Below are 19463 nucleotides of genomic sequence, written 5' to 3' on the forward strand. Positions count from 1 at the left end.
GTCCAATTAAGTTTAGTCCTTAGCAAGGCTACCACTTCTGCCGATATCTTAAGTTTATTTTTGCATTGTCTGAATCCTTTGGGACTTGAGTTATTATTTTTGGCTTGCAGCCATCTCAAGAACATAAACAAAGGTTCTATCACAATGACAAAGAACATGCAATCTTGGAAACATGGTAAAAATATTAGAAGTGAAATATTAGAATGGTTTATACGTAAATAAAAGCGATTTCTGTTTTCTGATTTTTAATTGTTTCTGATTATAGCAAACATCGTAACTTTTAATCTAGATTCGTCAAGTTAAATTTGTTTTTACCGAGATTATTGTAAACAAGCTTTCAAAATCTACTTACACTTTCTCAAACAGCAACCCCAATTGCAGTGTATGTACATACATTTACAAACTTTACAAACCTTAACATCCTAGTTTTCTTATTTTATGTTTCGTTGCAGCATCGATACGCAATTTTATTTGATTTATATGTAAACAGTGCTACAGTTATCTTTTCAAGGGTACTGTTTCATTAGAATAGTAAATATTAAATTTTTAACAGGAGTTAAAAATATATACAAATATCGAAACAAGCGTCTAAATTTGATTTATTTGTTTACTTGTAAATGTAGTTGAACGACAATATTTCCTTGATTTGAATTGCCAGATTTTACAAAAAGTAAAAGTAGAATTATCCTTTTTTCGTGTCTCGAGAGATGTATTCAATCATATTTAACAAAGAATAAGACATTGAATCAGGCTATCTTACTGATACTGTTTGTAAATTAGAGCTTTTAGTATCTTCTTGATCAAATTGCCGAGAGCTTTTCTTTTTCTTTCGTGATTGAGTTGAGCTAATAAATTGACTTTATAACAGATGCGACTTTGGAAATACAATTGCTACGATAATTACAGTTTTTAGTAGCATTCAGACTTCCTTCCAATCGTTATCACTTATTGACGTTTGAAAATGTAGGTAAGAAACACTCTATTTTTAATTAAAACTATAATAGCTTCAAAACACTCTCATAAATCAAACAAAGAAAGTTTTTTTTTGTAGAATTAATTTTTCTATCTGATTTGAAAAAGTCGGTCTATATCAGACAGGAAGACATGACATGTATTGTGAAGCTGTCTCTTCTTTTCAATGTTATTATTGAGTTTCGACAAGCTGCCAATCGATGCCATTATTCCGGTTAGAATAGAAATAAGATTTTAATTAAAAGTACTTATAGTAAGATACGTCGCATATGTTCATTAAGGAGGTATTTCCCTTTCCGGTGTGCAATGCGACTGCGCTTCACAAATTCCGATAGTGAAGACGACAGGCGTCACGACGCAGCAGTTCCTTTTTGTCCAAAGTGCGGATCTGCCGGAAAACGATTACAACCGTTTGTAATCGCGAAATGTGAAATATTTTTATCCTACATCTAATAAATTTATCTTTTATTTAATTCCGAATTTGTTATTTTGTAAAATATTTTCGCACATTTTTGCAGAATAATAATGTTAATATGTGCAACTGAAGTGTCACACGTGGTTACTCCTAGCAGTTTCTTTGTTACGTTACTTTATCCTTTCTAAATGCAAAGGAAGTTTTTGTGCACAGAAAAATGTTAATTCTTAAACAAATTTATTGAGAAGTTTGTGAAATATTAATGGTTATTTTTGAAAACATGTTACATATAAAAATCAGAATTTGCATTTTTATGAAATGCATAATTATATGAGAAAAACTGTGAGATGGAAATTTAAATTTAACTGAAGTCTTTTTTGGTATGTAAAATATTTTCCAGTGTTTCAGAAGAAACATTAACCCTTAACAATTTTATATTAATTTATTAATTATTTTATGATGAAAACTTTATGTTTTCGTTTTTCATGACTGATCACTTCTGGTGCTTAAAGCATTAATAATTACTTTAGCTTGCAATTAAGGTAATGAGAACATTTAATCTTTTGTCAAAAACTAGGTCGATATTAAGTACAGAGTCGCAGTTCATAATGTCATAAAAATTAAAATGAAGCTTGCATTGCAATGAATGCAATTTCCGGTTCTTATTTTTAGAAGAAGAATTTTTTGCAGTTATTGATTTTAAGGTGCTGTCAACAATTTTTGATATGGGACACTTGCTTATTTGTTTTTTTTTTTTCGAAAAGCAAATTTTAGGTTTCAGTTTTCTCTATAAGTAAATTTTTAAATTGCGTGTTGAAGCTCACATTATATTTGGCGGCGTAAATAACCGTTATGAAAACTCATCATTTTGGTAATCTGTTTAACTTGAATCCCTGAACTTGGAAGTTGAACAAAGAATAGTGCCCAGTGGAAGTGTTAGATGCGAATGGGAGTATCGATTCCGCATTTCTGCTGTATTCTTTGATATAGCATTCCAGGGTAACTTCAGACAAGGAAAGCCGTCTCGGTGTTCGTTTTCTTCAAAATCCCGAACACGTGCCTACCGAAGTTGCGAGTTTCTACAAATTTGACGCTTGAAAGCTAACCCAAGTTTAACAGCTTTATTGCATTCCGATCAGTAGCTCTTAAGTGGATAATTTGTTTTTATTTAAATCGAGATTTCAGACAGGGAAATGTCAAAAATAATTGAAATAAAATTGCTTTTTAATATTCACTCGTGATTTTATGGAATTACTGTGATCAGAAAAGTTTTCATCATATTCTAATTCTAGAACAATTATTGAGAGGAAATTGTTTTTTATGCTACCGGCGTTTAATAGCGTACTGCTAATTCTTCATTTTTACTGCCCACTTAAATTATCAATTTTTGCTTGTTATTCCATGAGTAAAATTATAAACTGATTATTTGTTATTTCATTCGGATAAATGTTACCAAGAACTGTGTGTTTTTACTGCAATGTGTGAATAACAGACGGTATTCCGAAAAACTTTTGCAAAAATAAATGCACGAGTTTGCTAATCATGACGGTTGTTAAATTTGATATTGTTGATATTTTGCATCTTAATTTGGAAGTCCAGTGAGATCATCGCAATTTTTAATGAATCCTCCGTAATTATCGGTGATCCATGGCTAGTTCAAGTAGAACAGCTTCTGCCTTCAGGACGAAGGCTGAAACTTCAGCAGGACCCAGACGTCGCCCTCACAGTTGGCATAGTTCCATTGGGTCACCCAATACAGTGCACCGAACAAGACGTCCTGTTGGTAATTTATTGGTTTCTTTTTGTAAATCTGTTCAAATTAATAGTTTACTTTACTGTCGTGTTAACTGCTTTCCAACAAAAACACAGCACAATGAAAATTCGAAGACATGGAAATAAAATACACAAATGTGAATGTTTTGTTAAGGAATGCATTTACGAAAGAAACAAACTGTTAAAACTGGGGGAACAGAATGTTTAGTAAATATTTCTGCACTTCTATTTTTATGATAAATATAATAAACAATTATACGGCCTAGAATGCTGACTTACTTTCAGATTGGTGTTTGATAGATTTTAAAGAAAAAAATGTAATCAATTTAACTATGGCGTCTAGCGGAAACAAACGTTGAATAAGGAAATTTTAATTTTTGTTGATTGTCTTTAAATTTTGTTCAGATGTATAGTTTTTATTTTATAATAACATTAAATGTGAGATTGACTGGGTCGAATTTTTAATGACCACATCAGGATAGATATATTGAGTATTTTACCAAATTCTATTCAAAATATTGAACAATCGAACTGCAAACAATGAAAACTTTCTGTGATAGATTTTTCACACGAAGTATTGTATCATGGTTTGGGGGAATATGTCAAACTTTGTTACTATTAAAACATTTTATTCTTGTTTGGTAGCTTTTACCAGAACACAGATGAATTTAAGAGCAATTTCTTTCATTTTATTTATGAACAACTTGCGAGAAAGTTCAAAAGGAAAAGCTTATTATAATAAAAAATAATTTAACAGCTATCACAAGAGAAAAACAAGCTATACGTTGCTGACAGATTTATTTCAACCTGCTGCATTTTTTAATAATAGTGTCCTTAATTTTAGAAAATGCACCTTTTTACGCAATATGTGCATATTATTTTTAGCATAAACGTCAGCTGGAATGATTTATTATGAATATACACAGAACTGAAATTGGGAAGCGTTGACAACCTATTTTTGGGGCGTAGATGATGTTTTCTAATCTTGTTATAGAAGGCGAAACATTTAATTGAGCTTAAACAAATTAGTTTATTAAACTCCCTTAATTTGCAGTTTCATTACTCTGAAAATCGTGTTTGCTCTTAAGTTTTACCACAAGTAATCTGACGTCGAACATCTAATCCGCTTTATTTGTTTCAAGTTTAAGATGTGAGAGAAATCAAAAAGCAATAATGGACAAAATGAAAATAAGTTTTTTAATTTGGTGGAAAACAATTTGCGTTTGGAATGAGAATGAAATGAACGGATGGTAATTAATTGAATTTTTCTGTATTCAGCTTTTAAGTGAATCTCGACTTTCATTTTTATTATGTAATATTTGAATGTGGAGTGATGTGACTCGTATTTATAGCTGAATATTTTATTGACCGTGAATGCAGATGCAAAACCGAATGCGATAATTTTCCCAGAGCTAAGTTTTATTCTGTTCATTATGTAGCTTGTAGATAAAAAGGGCAAAAAAAAATCACAAGAGTTGCGAAATAATTTTATTTACTCAGCGAGCATTTACTGTACACAAACACAAAATCGTTTGTGAATTATTAAAATATTACTTAAATCTAACGAGAATTAATTCACCACCTTTGAAAAATTTATTTGTAATTATTATTAAATCCAGTAATCCGCCGAATGAAATATCTTTCATCCCTTAATTAAAAATTCTCCAATTAAGAACTCCTTTAATTAACATCGCGATCGTGAGTCTTAAAAGTTCCAAGGTCGTTTTAAGTGTTTAACATCTGTCGCAAAACAAAACCTTCCTTATTTTCTATTCAACCCACATGTTACATTCACTTGTGCTTAAGTGTTCGATCTTGGTGAAGATAATAATTTTTAGCTTGCTTTACATTTGCATTTCCTCTTTTCTCCCTAAAGATTGTGACCTTTATGAAGAAAGGAGAATTAAAGACGTAAATCTCTGTATCTTTATGACACAGAATAAAACATAATGCTCCTGAAATCTACTGAATATTATAATCATATTCAAACCGTGGGACATGACATAAATGAAATGAATTTTTTTCAGTGGTGCATTCATAATTTAGTATCTTTGTATTATTTGAAAAATAACCATGTTTCATTTTTGGTCGGTATTGATCAATTTTCTGGTTGAAATTGCGTCTCACTTTTATTTTTATACAGAACATTTAGGGGTAAATGAAGTGACAAAGGTTCGTTAATATTGCTGTAAAAGCCCGTATCCTAAGTTAAATATTGATTTTGATAATTTAGACTAATCAGAAAATAAATACAGATTTTCCATTTTTTAGGCCTGAGAGATCTAGACTCGTCGGTTTGCTCACCTTTGACATTTTTAGTCAAGTTAAATTAGGTCATATTTTTCATAAGCAATTTAATCAGTGGGGTGTTTATTCACATTTGACATCGATCGGTTTAAACGGTGTGAAGCGAGGTGTGAGGGTTATTAAACCTGTTAAGTAGTTAAGAGTGCTTGATCAATCGATTAATGAAGTCTTTTCGTGACGTGAAACACACCTAATTTTATCTTTCTTTTTCAGCTCAAAACATGGATGGACAACGTGCTTTGGAACTGATGCCTCTATTGCAAGAACGGCTTGTGATTTTGACCGGTGGCCGTGACAGGCGTGGAGGACCCGTGTTATCATTTCCTGCCAGTCCTCGCAGAGAACGTGCTAAACCGGAGGATTATAAACGCCTTTTGCAATATCTTATGTCCATTCCCAAGCAAGTATTTTTTTCTTCATCTTCAAGTAAATTGATAATGCTATTATGTAAAATCGCGAGTTATAGCATTACCCACCCATTCAGTTTCTTTCGCTTCAGTAATTTCAATGGCTGTATATTTCATCTGAGAACGCAGAATGGTCATTCTTGATGGTTTCCTGTTAGTGGCTTCTAAGAAACTAACGTGGAAATATTTTTGTCAATGGAAATTTAAATTTTTGTCGCAAATTCGTATTTTCTGCCATTGTTGAATTAGATCTAGTGTAACAAATCCTGTTACACTTTCTAAGCTATTTGCGAATAAATAACGGACATTGTAATACGGTCTGTTTCCACTTAACGTTCTATAAAATGGTGATTAAATTATTTACTAAAATGATGTTTTCTCACGCAAAAAAGCAGCGTTTTTATAAGGAGAAATGTTTATTTATTGTAACATTAATATCGAGTCAGGGGAGTGTTATTAAATTTACTTAGAATATTGCGCATATGGCAGCCATATTTAAAATAACTCACACACATGTACGTGATTTTACAACAGAATTAAAAGAAATTACGTGGAAAGTGTACAATTTAGATAAACGTTTTAAGATTGCGAATCCAGTGAACGAGTGGAAATCGATAACTTGAGTACACATTTTAGTCATTTATTTTAGTCCAAGCCTAAATAAAAATTTATTTACCAAAACTTGTTAAGTTAAAAAAGCTTCTAACGCTTCTCTCAAAAGTAATTTGCAGAAAATATAATTAAATTACACAAAAATTCTTATATAAAAAGACTGCAAACAGCAGCGCCAAATTATGCGAATTGTTCGAAATCTGTCTTTTCTTTTTTTTTTTGTTGCACAGAATAAAGTATAATTATTTTTCTTTTATCGCCAATGATCTTATGATTTCTAATGGAAGAAAAAAACACAGATTTAATAACATTTGAATTTTTAGAGCAACAATTGCCTAAGAACACTTCCTTTCCTTTTTCTGGTAAAATTGAAGAGGAAATATTCTAATATTAGAAAATCAATTTGTCGACCTTTAAAAAAAAGTATTGTTTTATTTAATAAACTGGTGATAATATCACATAGACTTTTCTTTAAATTCAAGCCTTTTTAATTAAAATAATTGATTTAATTAAATTAATGTTTAATAGGAGGATTCGAAAGCAATTTTTCTAGTACTATAATTAGAAAAACCTCTCCTGTAGCAAATTTTTTCAAGTGTTTGCCTGCAGATTTATCATAATTCATACTTTTTTGAAGTCGATGAATATTCCTATCACACTATACACAAGGGAAAAAAATCTTTTAGCTTCTACTTTTAATGAATTAACACTGCACTTAAGTAATAAAATTTTCAGATCTCACTGCGTACACAAGTGTATTGACTGATTTTATTGGCAACATTGTAGAAGCGCTTCTTGTATGTGTAAAGACCTTCGACCTTACAAGTTTTTCTTGTTTCAGTGTTGGAAAGTGCCAAAGACACCAAAGATAAAAAACATTACTTTTGTGTAAACTGTTCACGTCGCGTACATTAGTGGTGAAAGAAAGTACACTCGTTTAGTTGAAATTGAATACACGTTTGTTTTTACTTTTTTCGTCCAGAGTAAAAATCTAAGTGGAAAAATGACGATGTGTAACAAGTTCCGCTCGTCTATGGATATAACACAAAAACCTTCAAAGTATGCATTTCTGGTCGTCGTGCACGTATTGTTACCATTAATATTTGTGAAACCAAGTTGCGAATTTGACAGAAATTGTTGCAATAATTAATAATGTTGGCTGAGTTGAAGTTTATTTTTGCAACTATGGTACATTGGTCACGCACGTCGCTTGAATATTTTATTGATCTACAACAAATGGTTCTTTACGACGGCTATGGACTAATTGTGTATTGATTTCGTCTGTTAAAAACAATCTCGGTTTGCTCTTAATATTTTATTCTCTACACCCACCTATAAAATGATTGATAGCTAAATGGGCGAAAACTATTAAGTGCTTTGTGTGTAGGTCAAAAAAGAATTTCTGAGTTCTTCCAGAAGATACAGACACCGATTACAAAATAGGTGGGTTCATTAATAAAGAAAGCTTTTTTGCTTATCTTCTCAATTTTTTAATTTAATAAGAGGTGGAAAAATAATACACATTACGAATTATACGATTGCTCATTAACCGGAAAGCCTATATATTTTGTCGATTTTACAGTTGACGGTGCACAAAATAAGCCTACTTTATTTAGTTCCTCCTTAAACCATTATGTTATTTTGATTACAATCAACTTTTACTGTCCAATTGTTTTGGTTATGCTTCATACACTTTCTCGTCTTTTACTTCGAAAGTTACGTAACTTTGGGATGGAATTTTTATTTGCATGCAACCTTTGCATTGTATGCAAAGCAGGGCCATGACAGGTGTTGGACCATTTTAAATGAAATAACTGCACTGCTTTTTATTTTGTAATATTTCCATCGCAAAGTTAATATCTGGTTGAAACTTAATTTTTTGGATGTAAATAGCGTGGATACGAAATATTGTAGGATAGTATCAATTTGATAGCTTTTAATGTTACATTTAGAATTTATTTTAAGAAAACTTTACTCATAAAGTTTTCAAGGCGAAAAATTTGGTGATATTTAATTAAAATATAATTATGATCTTATTCTTTCCCAAACGTTTCATTTCCCCCGTGGAGAAAATTTTATCTTTCACTCATTTTTCGTAAAAATGTTCCACTTGAAAGTAATACGAAACCGTAATAGTGTTTCTTTGAATTCCTGGATTTATACGTATATCTGCAATATCACAAGTTTGCAGCTTGCGTAATTTAAAAGTCTGATGGCTTGGCAACAATACAAACAAGTTGCGGAAATCCACAACTTGCTGAAGAAGCGATGGCTTGTGCATATACTGTTTTTTCAGATGTTGCAGCAGCTTTTTCATTTGAAACAATGCAATCTGCAACATGTGCCGTATCGAAAAAAAAACATGAATTACTCTGGAATATTTCATGTCGGTGAATTTTTCTTTAGAAGCTACCGCATTGGCTGCTCACAAAGCGTTTTCGTTAAAATTTTACTTCACTAACCATTTACTATCTATCTCTAAATGTGTTTTTCCTGAAACGTATACTATATTCATCACATTGTCTGTTACAGTGGTTAAAAGTCATTTAGTACGAGGCATAAATCAAAGCTTCTATTTCTATGTGACATCTTGATGCTACCGGCAATTGTTCGGTTAGTTAATCACAGCCGGTGCTTAATTAAGAGCTTAGGTTAATCTGCGTTATCGTTGTTGGGTAACTTTGTAATTTGTTTTCCATTAATTATTATTACGCGAATAATATTTCCTATAAAATGAACAGTAAAATTTTTAATGTTGATAGAACCATATGTTGCGTGTAGGTGTACCAGCTATGTGAGGATTATTTCATAATAAAGCTATCAGAAATCTTTGTATGTTATTACAGGAGCACCTGCAGCGAATATTGTAAAATATTTATACATTAAATACCCACGTTCAGGGTAAATTTTTGCTATCCTCTGTTGTTAAAAACGGTTTCGAAATTCTAAATTTGCCTTCGACAGTACATACATGTACCTATTTAGTTATATATCTGCGCAAATTTATTTTGTTGTATTTTAGCACAACGTAATGAAATATGGTAATTATTAACAACACATTGTTTCCGTACCTTCTGTTTATTCACTGACTAGTGTAGAAATTATTTCACGGACAATAAAATGTATTTTAACGAATATTTTGTTACAAAAAGGGAAGTGCTATTTGACAAAGTGACGTCAATGGAAATGGTTTGCTTTTTCAATTAGTTCACGTATAACTGCTCCTTTTTGGGCAAACTTTGGCGGTTATTAAGTATGAATTTAATTCGTTTCATTTTAGGATTTTGGGTTACGACATTTTACATACCACAGCCTGAATTTCAATTCAGTTTAATTAAATTTTGCATGAATTGGGACATTAAAATTTTTTTAATACTTACAATAAAATTTGCATCAGATTTTAATAAATGCGAAATTGAGACTAAATTTTACATATTCTCTAATTAGCAGTGCTAGATTTTATATATAGGTATTAATTATAGCGGAAACAAAACGAGGCAGCCAATTTTGTCAAGTTATCCTTTTTTCGTGTGGAGAAACGTTGAATTATTATTTTGCAACGTTGTCACAACTTGGATCTTTAAATTTCCATCAAATAACGAAATTATAAATGATAATTCAATTTTTTATTGATTTATTTAACATACTCTCGTAGAATTTTGAATGGTACTGTAGACAGACGACTCATCTCCTGAAAGTAAAAGGAAAATTTTTATCATCGTCTAGACATGAACTTTCAACCACCGAGTTGTTTTGAATTTTTGTCATTTTCTCAGATAAGTTCATAAATAGTAACGAATTTGTATGACATCTCACGTTTTTCGCTCTTTGGCAGGTATTTCCTAACGCATTTTAATAAATATCAAGGGGCATTAAGGAAAATTATTCACCGACATTTAAGCTGGGTCTATAGGTTGTTAAATTTTATTCACTTTTTTCCCTGCGGATCAAAAATGACTGACTGGATTGATAAAATTAAGTGTGATTTAATTTTATTACACAATAAAAGAAAGAAAATAGCGAAAACTCAAAAATACGACCTTGTTTGATTCCCAAAGTGCGTACTCTTGTTCATTAATTAATAATCTTTCTTAATTAAAATTCTAAAAGTGTTTGTGACATTTTTTCTCGAGCAAAAGTAAAAATATTTCGAACATTGTATTATTTAACTGTTTTCGTTTTTATTATTTTTTTTTTAATTTGGTTTGATGTGATGTCGGTTTTCAATTTTTAGAGAAAATAGATTAAAACGTCGCTGAGGCAATTAGGATATAATACCACCACACCCTATTTAAATCCGTCTACGTGCCAAAACTCTCAAAAATTAAACCAAACGCTGTAGAATAACAAAACAAGCTTTTAATGAATGTAATTTTTAACAAACGATAGTTATTGTTAAGGCATCAATATTCAAGTCTGGTAGGAATAATAACATTTCCGGATAGCTACTGACATCAATGTCGTGTTAAATACAATGGTGTTCTTCAACGTGAGTAAAAGTTATTACGTTCTCGATGCTATAAAAGGCTTTGAATAGCATACTGGGATAAGTGAAACAATGTCATATAATCATACAAATTGGTTAATAAATTTCTCGAAAACATACAAATTATCCTTTCATTGTACAATGTCGTTAACGGAATTAAAACCATTCAAATGACCATTTTGCGTATTTTGTTTGTAAATAATCCCTAATTTGTAAAAATTGTTACAGTGATGAAGCGAGGGCTTTAGGTTTTACAGTGTTGGTCGATATGCGAGGAGCCACTTGGTCTACAGTCAAGCCTATTTTAAAAGCGTTACATGAGCATTTTCCACCTGGAGTCGTTCACCAGGCACTCATTGTCAAACCGGATAATTTCTGGCAGAAGCAACGGACCTCACTTGGTTCCCATAAGTACAAATTTGAGGTGTGTATGAGTTTATGTTTAGAGTAATTATTATAGGTTTTTACTAGCAGAAGATTAACCGTTAATAATTTCAAATTGGCGATGCAAAATATAACGTATCATTGTGTAAATACTGACATTATTCAGTGTTAAATATGTTTAATAACTAGATCGTGACAATTAAATTGGTGTTTCAAGTTAGTTGTGCTTTCAGGAGTATTTTTTAACTTATCGGTTTTGTTCAAGCGGTTAAAATGTCAAGTCGAGTTTAAAAATTAAATAAAGGAGAAGCAGATCGTGTTAGAGGATCAATGTTGAGTTTAACTTAACGTCAGCGTCAATCAAGCACAAAATTGTTGTAGAGCAACATAGTGGCTTTTTTTATATTCTCTAAAGTAAAGACAACAAAGTATGACGGTAACAAAATTTGGCTGCTTGCACCACTTGAATAAATAATTTTTATACAAAAATAAGCCTATTTGTATTTTTAATACGCTTTAATTTCACACAAGTAAAATATTTTGTTTTTAAACAGGACATGATAGTTTTTGAGTAAGCCTGAGCAACTAATAATTTGTGTTATTTTCAGACAAATATGATAAGTATAGAGGCCTTGTCCAAAATAATAGACACTTCGCAGTTAACGGCAGATCTAGATGGTACGCTAAGTTATGATCATTCAACGTGGTTAGAAATTAGACTCGCCGTGGAAGAATTTGCGTGGCAAGCCGCCGACCTCTTGGACCGTTTAGATGACTTACAAGAAGATCTCGCACGAAATGATTTCGCCGACGATGTGAGTGGAGCCAAACACAAAATCGATCTTCACAATGAGATGAAGAAAAAAATTATGAAAGCTCCGGTGGAGGATATTGATGTGTTAGGTACGATTTTTTAATTTTTAAAATACGAAGAAAATACAGGATTATGTTAATTCCTCGTCTGAAGTTATGTGTACTGCTTTACATAATTATCAGAGGGGCTATATTAAGGTATAAATAAAATTAAAACTTGAAGAAATTTCAGATTTACATACCGTCTTGTCAAAGTAAGTAACTACTTCATGTTTGGAAGTTAGAAGTTTTTCGGCGTATTAAAAAAGTATAATGTATTGGAGTTTGGAGTCTTGCAATTTAAGTTTCATAATATTCGAAGTTTTTGTGTCGATAAATTAAATTTGGAGAATATTTAATAACTAATTACACCACTGGCTGTTTTAATAAGCAGTACGAGATTTTCGAGACTCTGGAGTTGAGAGAAAATTGTCACCACTTTTTTACCTTACAATTTTAGTTTTATTTTTTTCAGATTTGCAACGCCATTTCCAAGAGAAGTTAAAATTTTGTTCGAATTGATGTAATAACCAATTTACTTACCATAATTAGTTTTAGCAGATTATTTTATCCACAACGTATTAATTAGTTTTGTTCTAATGAAAACAAACTTTTTTATCGGTTTATCAAAATTAGTAAGACGTTAAGCTTCGGTAATTTCATTAATCATACTTAAATTTTGGTTAAAATGTCTGTGCAACTATTAAAAGCATCTTGCACATTTAATTTTGGAATATTTTTATGTTTTAATTAATAAAAATTGGATTAAATATTAAAACAGACTTAATATCGAAGTCATAACATTAGCCATAATGACCCTAAGACAAAGATGGATTGGCACTAAATTTAATTACACAAATAATGATTAAAAATAATATTTGTGTAAAAGTTGATACAATTTCGTAAATGGTTTTGTAGTGTGTCAGTTATGGAATTATTTTCTAATTTCTTACACCATATTATTTATAATTTAAAATTTTATGATTTTTCTTGTTAAAAATTGACACTGAAATATTTTGTAACAGTGAATGAGTCGGTGGCTACTGCCTGCTAACTGTAAAGTTAATTAGTTCGTAAATTGCCGGTTTCTCACGTGAAATACGCTGTATACACACAACTTATTATTGTCTCATAAAAATTAAGAAATAACAGGTCAGGTGAAACCGAAACCAGCTTGTAAAGTAATCATAATTACAAAAATAATCTTTTAAAGTGATGGTAAACGGAAGTTAAAAATGTACACTTAGCACTCGCCAATTAGGAGGATTTTTCTAATTATTACGTTTTAATGTCTTTAGGTCAGCGTTTGCTTCAGAAAATATGTGGTGATACGGGTCAGGGAGGCGGCGGCGGTGGAGGAGGCGGTGGCGGTGGCGGAGGAGGCGGCGGTGGTGTCAGAGAGCCCGAATCTCCAAATAGTGCTAACTCAGATACGACTGATATAAAAAATCTAGTTCTGCAAAATTTGGAGGCGGTCCACACATCGCAGCAACATCTACTTCAGCTCTGGCATCAAAAGAAATTAAAATTAGATCAGTGTTTTCAGTTGAGGTTGTTTGAACAGGACTGCGAGAAAGTGAGTAGTTTGGGTATAGGTATTTCTGATTGGTAAATATTTTGTTGCAGATGTTTGACTGGATCTGCCACAACCGCGATGTGTTCCTTTTAAACTACGTAGAAATCGGCCATACTTACCAGTTAGCTAAGCAATTACAAGAAGAACACCAACATTTTACAATGAGTTCGATGAATGTATATGTTAATATTAATAGAATACTTTCTGTGGCTAGTCGGTTAATCGAGGGCGGGCACTATGCCGCCACGCATATTAGGTCTGTAGCAAGCAGGCTGGATAGAACATGGAAGGATTTTGCTGCAGGGTTAGATGAAAGGACAGCAGTGTTAGCGTTATCAGTGATTTTTCATCATAAAGCTGAACAATATGTGGATAACGTGCCTAATTGGAAATCTGCCTGTGAAAATGTTAATATTCCTTCGGAAATAATGATGCTAGAAAATTCTATTCACCAACATCAAAATTTATACGAATCGATGTGCCAAGCTTATACAGAGGTATTTATTTTTTATGACTAAATTGTATTTTACGGAATCAATTGTTGAATAAGGAGTATGTATTAGTTTACCTCGTGCAAAATAGTATTTGAGGTCTAAGTGAAATACATATTTCATTTTATAGATCGTTAGAAAGTCCGTAAATGGTTCTCTAGTCTAAAAATAAAAGTTAGGGGAAAGGAAATTACACAATTTCCGTTTTATTGCCATAATGTGACTATTCTCGATTGGGGATATCTATTCAGGGTTGCCATTATATTCATTTAGTTTACTTTCTTGTTCATTAAACTTATTTTGTTTTTTTCATTAACTGAATGTCATACTCAGATGTAATATTCAGAGTTGAAATTTTTCATTTGAAAGGAAGGATATGAAAAAATAATATTGTAAGGTGTGGCATTTTCGATAAATTGTTTAAATAAGTATTTGGTGGCTTTTGAAAAAAAATCTGTAAGAAAAGTAAAACATTTCATTCATGGAATTTTCCTCTCGTATTATTGAAAGTTTGTTCGTACATACAAAACATTCAAAGTCGGAATAAATTGATTTTTTTATTGAAAATGTTCAATACTCTGAAACGTGTAAGAAGAAAGTGATACTAAAAATATACTATTATGCGATCCATAGAACTTAACATGTTGATTTTATTTCGGTAGGAATTGATAAAAATTATTATTTTGTTCTCATTGTTATAGAATATTGAGTTTAATTAAAAACTGGTCGTATTTTTAAATCTAGAAATAGGGATATCCACTGAACGGCTGCTGTCAACTTCAAAAATTAAGAGCTACTTCGGGAATATCGGGTATATCGAGTGATGTCAAAAACAGTGAGCTCATGTTTTTTGTCTCTTTATTGAGATAAATTGATTAAACTTTTCCCGAGTAAATATTGAAAAATTTTAAACTGCTTCGGTTTTGCTTTGTAAGACGCTTAAAACTAAGTATGTCCTTTTGCTGAGGACTTGAAAAGATCTTTTATCAAGATACTTTTGAAGTTTTTGTTTTAGAGTACATTAGTTCTTTAACCAAGAAATGTAATTTTGTATAATATCTACTTTTAAAGTTTTTTTGTGTTAGTTTTGTCTAGTATGAGTTTTAAAGGCTTGTTAGCTTTAATTTTTATTTCAATGATATTGATATTACTAAAAATAAGTTTAAAACATTAAGAAAATATGGCTTTATTGAAATAAACAAAATTTTGGTTAAAAAAATAATGAGAAAAAGTGTGACATCTACTTATAAATAAATATAAAAGCAAATAACAAATGTGAAAATCTATGTTTGTCTTTTATTGCACCGAAATATTTTGTTAAAAACTCCAAAGTTTCCAATATTCTATGTCTTATGAAACTTTATTCTTACGATTTACAAATTTAGTTGTCATGTTTAGAGAGCCTCTATTAAATGCTCTTGTTTTCTAAAATTAAAAAAGTTTTAAGAGTCGTATTCCTACTTATTATTGGCTGTAAAATAGTAAATATTTACTTAAATCTGTTTTTATTTTCGAATGATTTGCACGTTAAACTTTTTAAGGTTTAACAATTTAAAAAAAAGCAGAAATAAATTAAATCGGTTAGAAAACAGGGCATTGACATCTATACTAGTAAATATAGCTGATTTTTTGAAAATACAGAGCATTAAGTTATCGTAAACACGTACGTACTTTGCACGAGTACTCTTTTCACGATAGAGTAATTTCTTGTTCTTACACTTTTATGTGAGCAAAAGACGATGCTTTTTTAATGTAATTACAACTAAAACAGACATTGTAACACATCTTGATTTTATAAGTATGTTACTCTTTTAGAAGTTACTTTTTATGTAAATTGTATTCACTTTATTTGCTTATTTCATAAGACTTAGTGTTATGTGTTTTTGTAATAATCAGTTATAATTTTTAATGGTTTACTGGAAACTCAGATTTGTCTAGCATAACACATTGGCAAAATTAGTAAAACTATATTTAATGTCTTAGGTTTATAACTCGTACCAATCACTTTTAAACGGATTGGATGTGATGTTACAAGTGTGCCATAATGTACCAACCGCTACAGATGGAGAAGGGAATCATAGTACAAATTTAATCAACGTATGAATCGCATTTTTTATAGGGATTTTGGTGAATTTTCGAGGTCTTCTTCTATACACTTCCCTTCTTCTTGTTCTGTTATTTCTGTTTAATTTCATGTAGTTAGATATAATTCGCATTTTAATGGTGTTGGTTGGTGACAGGTTCATAGTACCAGTAAGAAACTTCTATATCAATTGGATCATTTGGTGCAAGTCTGCAATCAACCAGGGAGTGACAAGAAACATGTAAATATACCTCTTTATTACTAATTTACTAAAATTTATATCACCTTCTAAGTTACTGAAAGTGTCTTGAATCTAATCAATTTAAAACTAACATCACTAGAGATAAGCGTTTGAAACTGAAAACTTTTTTTATTTATTTAGGGTGATGGAAGCAATTATGAAAATAGACCCGGAGGAAATCCAGCTGCTGATTATAGCGAAGGTGCTAGTCATGTTTTAGCCGTAATTCATCAAATTCTAAATCACCATAGAGCACTTGAACAAAAATGGCATGCAAAGAAAATCAAATTACACCAACGTTTAGCCTTAAGATTATTTCAGGAAGATGTTAAACAAGTAAGTGTTAAAAAAATTATAAAAATCGTATTTAACGTTTTGTCGTTACAGGTATTAGACTGGCTTTCTAATCACGGTGAAGTATTTATCAGAAAAAACACTGGAATTGGAAGAAATCTTCAAAAAGCCAGAGTGTATCAAAAAAGCCACGAACACTTCGAAAATGTAGCTCAGGTAAGTTTTATTTTGAACCAATTTAAGTTAGTTGAGAACGATTAATAAAAATTTTGTGTTTATTTGTATCATTACCAGTTATTTTGTTGTCGTATCATCGTTAAATATTTAAATCAGGCTTATGTAAGTAAAAAAGTGGAATACTTCATCAAAGTCAAGATAATAAAATAAATTAGCAAAGAAGAAACTTTTAATTTGCATATTACTAGTTTGGATCTAATTTTTTCAACTACGAATGGGTAATTAGCTAATAATATATTGCGGGAATGAGTGAAATTTGTTCTGAATGCGACAGTTCCGATACATTAACATAACTGTGTTTTCTATATTTTGTAAAATCGCTAAAATGCGACTACCTATAATAAACATTGCTTGTAATAGCCGCATTTCTCTTTATTATTGATTGGATCAATCATGTCGGCAATAATAATTAATTTCATGTTGCTTGCATCCTTTCTACATCTCGCCAACTTAGCTAGACATTTAAACATTATCTTGTTCCACGAACCGTGTTTCCTTGACGCGATTGAAGTCACCTATGTAATGGTTACGGTTCGAATCTTTCGCTCACATTGTATTTTTATCGTTCGAGCAATACAATTTTGTTTTTATTATTTTGTTTGTCGGCAAAATTGGTTGTCGTAATGGCTTGAGATTGATTACTGCCACGAGTTTATATCATCTGAAAAACTCAAACGTCCCACTTTGATGTTTTAACGGAGATTAATCATAAAGAGGCAGTTTTCCGTTAATGGAGATAAAAAATAAGCTGGAAATGTGACAAAAACGACAGATTACAGACTATTAACTCTTTTTACGGAATTGTACTGTTTTTACACAACTGGAGAAAATGCAGCAAGCGATTTTGTAAGCTTTTGCCACTAAATACCTAATGATTTATTCAGGATCTTTTTGCTGCATGATTTACGAATTATTTATGGATTCATAATAACTTGAAATACAGGTTTACGCCTTGCCACACAATATTCTCACTTGGGAAATAAATTTAAGGAATAGATTGGAAGGTTTTTGCAAAGTTATCGTACTGAGCTATTAATTATAAAGTAAGATTAGTTTTCCCGTAGTAAGGATTTTTTATTAATAAGAAATATGCAGGGTTTAATTTTATTACAAATATTAACAACAAATTTATATACTATATTTTGCTAAAATGAAGTAGGAAGTCATTAAAACAAAAACAAAAATTTATCACAATATTCATAATTTCGGTGTTAGTTGAGCTAAAATGACAGTAGTTTGCCGTCTGCTGCGGGTACCTGCAGGTCATTTAATTAGTTACTTTTTCCTAAATTTGTGTCACAATTTGCGGAAGTTCTGCATAAAATTATTATCATCAAAGACTGGTATGAAGCAATTTTACATGGGAAGAAATCCAACTACAAAAAATATTTTATAGTATTTAAATATAAATACAGTATTTATTGACTCTTTGTTTAAAATTTGCTACATTATATGTAAGCAAAAATGTCTGGAAATTATTACTACAATGCAAAACCACATAATGCATGTTCGTAATTTTGACGTTTGTATGCGTCTCGTGTTGTGTACTTCTTCAAACGGACAGCGTGAGGAGTTTAGTTCTTTTTTCGTACTGCGTGTTTGGCGATTTTTTTAAATTCTTCTAAACGCTTGCAGTTTTTTAGTTAATATTAAAAAATAAAGACAAAATAAAAGAAATTGATTACATGAATATTAAAATCACGTTTACGCTTGGTTTATGATCTGTTTATCAGTGTTGAAAATGTAATCATAATACTCCACAGTTTTTTTAATATGAAATTGTGAGTATATAATTAAATTTGCTACCCGATACTGGTTTTGAATTATCATACTTAACATTTAATTTTTTTGGTATTAAAAGCAATTAAATCATCACAATATTACTTATTACTATTATAATTTGATCAGCTTCATAAATGCATCTCATGACCTAAAAAAATGCTTTAAACATTCATTAACTATGCTATTCATTAATCTCCTTTTTATTCTAACTTACATTCATCAATGGCTTTACTTTATATTCGTTTCGGAATTTTAAAATTCATAGCTGTAAAACTACTGAAACGCCGAAATATTTTGGAAGAAATATTTCAGAATGCATAAATACATCAATTACTGTTTCCAAATGCACTGAAAAAGTTTTTTTTAAGTACCTAATGTACTAGATTGATTCTAATTTAAGAGCCACTAAAAAATTTAGAGAGCATATTTAATAGGATAATTATAATCTAAAGCTCTGTGTATCTGTATGGAAAAAGTTTTTACATTATGTAGGAGCCCAATTTATTATTTAAAGCTGTTTCACAATTATTCTGTAATTTAATAACAAATTA

At 30.8% G+C, this 19463-nt stretch overlaps 1 protein-coding gene across 8 annotated transcripts in view; it reads left to right on the forward strand.

Moving 5' to 3' along the window:
* LOC123014990 (triple functional domain protein) overlaps positions 1-19463 on the forward strand; it is an 80110-nt gene that overhangs the window by 3978 nt on the left and 56669 nt on the right. For 2 of the 8 annotated variants that reach the window (XR_006413357.1, XM_044414373.1), the window contains exons 1-10: positions 3152-3170; positions 5681-5867; positions 11201-11396; positions 11965-12259; positions 13507-13784; positions 13835-14281; positions 16259-16372; positions 16516-16599; positions 16741-16935; positions 16987-17109. Coding sequence is in view for 7 of the 8 variants with exons in the window: in XM_044414373.1 (XP_044270308.1) it covers positions 5689-5867; positions 11201-11396; positions 11965-12259; positions 13507-13784; positions 13835-14281; positions 16259-16372; positions 16516-16599; positions 16741-16935; positions 16987-17109 (1911 nt within the window). In the remaining variant the exon portion in view is untranslated. Of the gene's footprint in view, positions 1-3151; positions 3171-5559; positions 5575-5680; positions 5868-11200; positions 11397-11964; positions 12260-13506; positions 13785-13834; positions 14282-16258; positions 16373-16515; positions 16600-16740; positions 16936-16986; positions 17110-19463 lie in introns of those variants that run through there. The other 6 variants (XM_044414366.1, XM_044414367.1, XM_044414372.1 and 3 more) reach the window with 6 other exon arrangements.

The sequence above is a fragment of the Tribolium madens genome, unplaced genomic scaffold, assembly GCF_015345945.1.
Source record: "Tribolium madens isolate multiple individuals breed KSU strain unplaced genomic scaffold, Tmad_KSU_1.1 Scaffold_97;HRSCAF=244;Tcas5.2_LG3a, whole genome shotgun sequence".
Taxonomy (NCBI): domain Eukaryota; kingdom Metazoa; phylum Arthropoda; class Insecta; order Coleoptera; family Tenebrionidae; genus Tribolium; species Tribolium madens.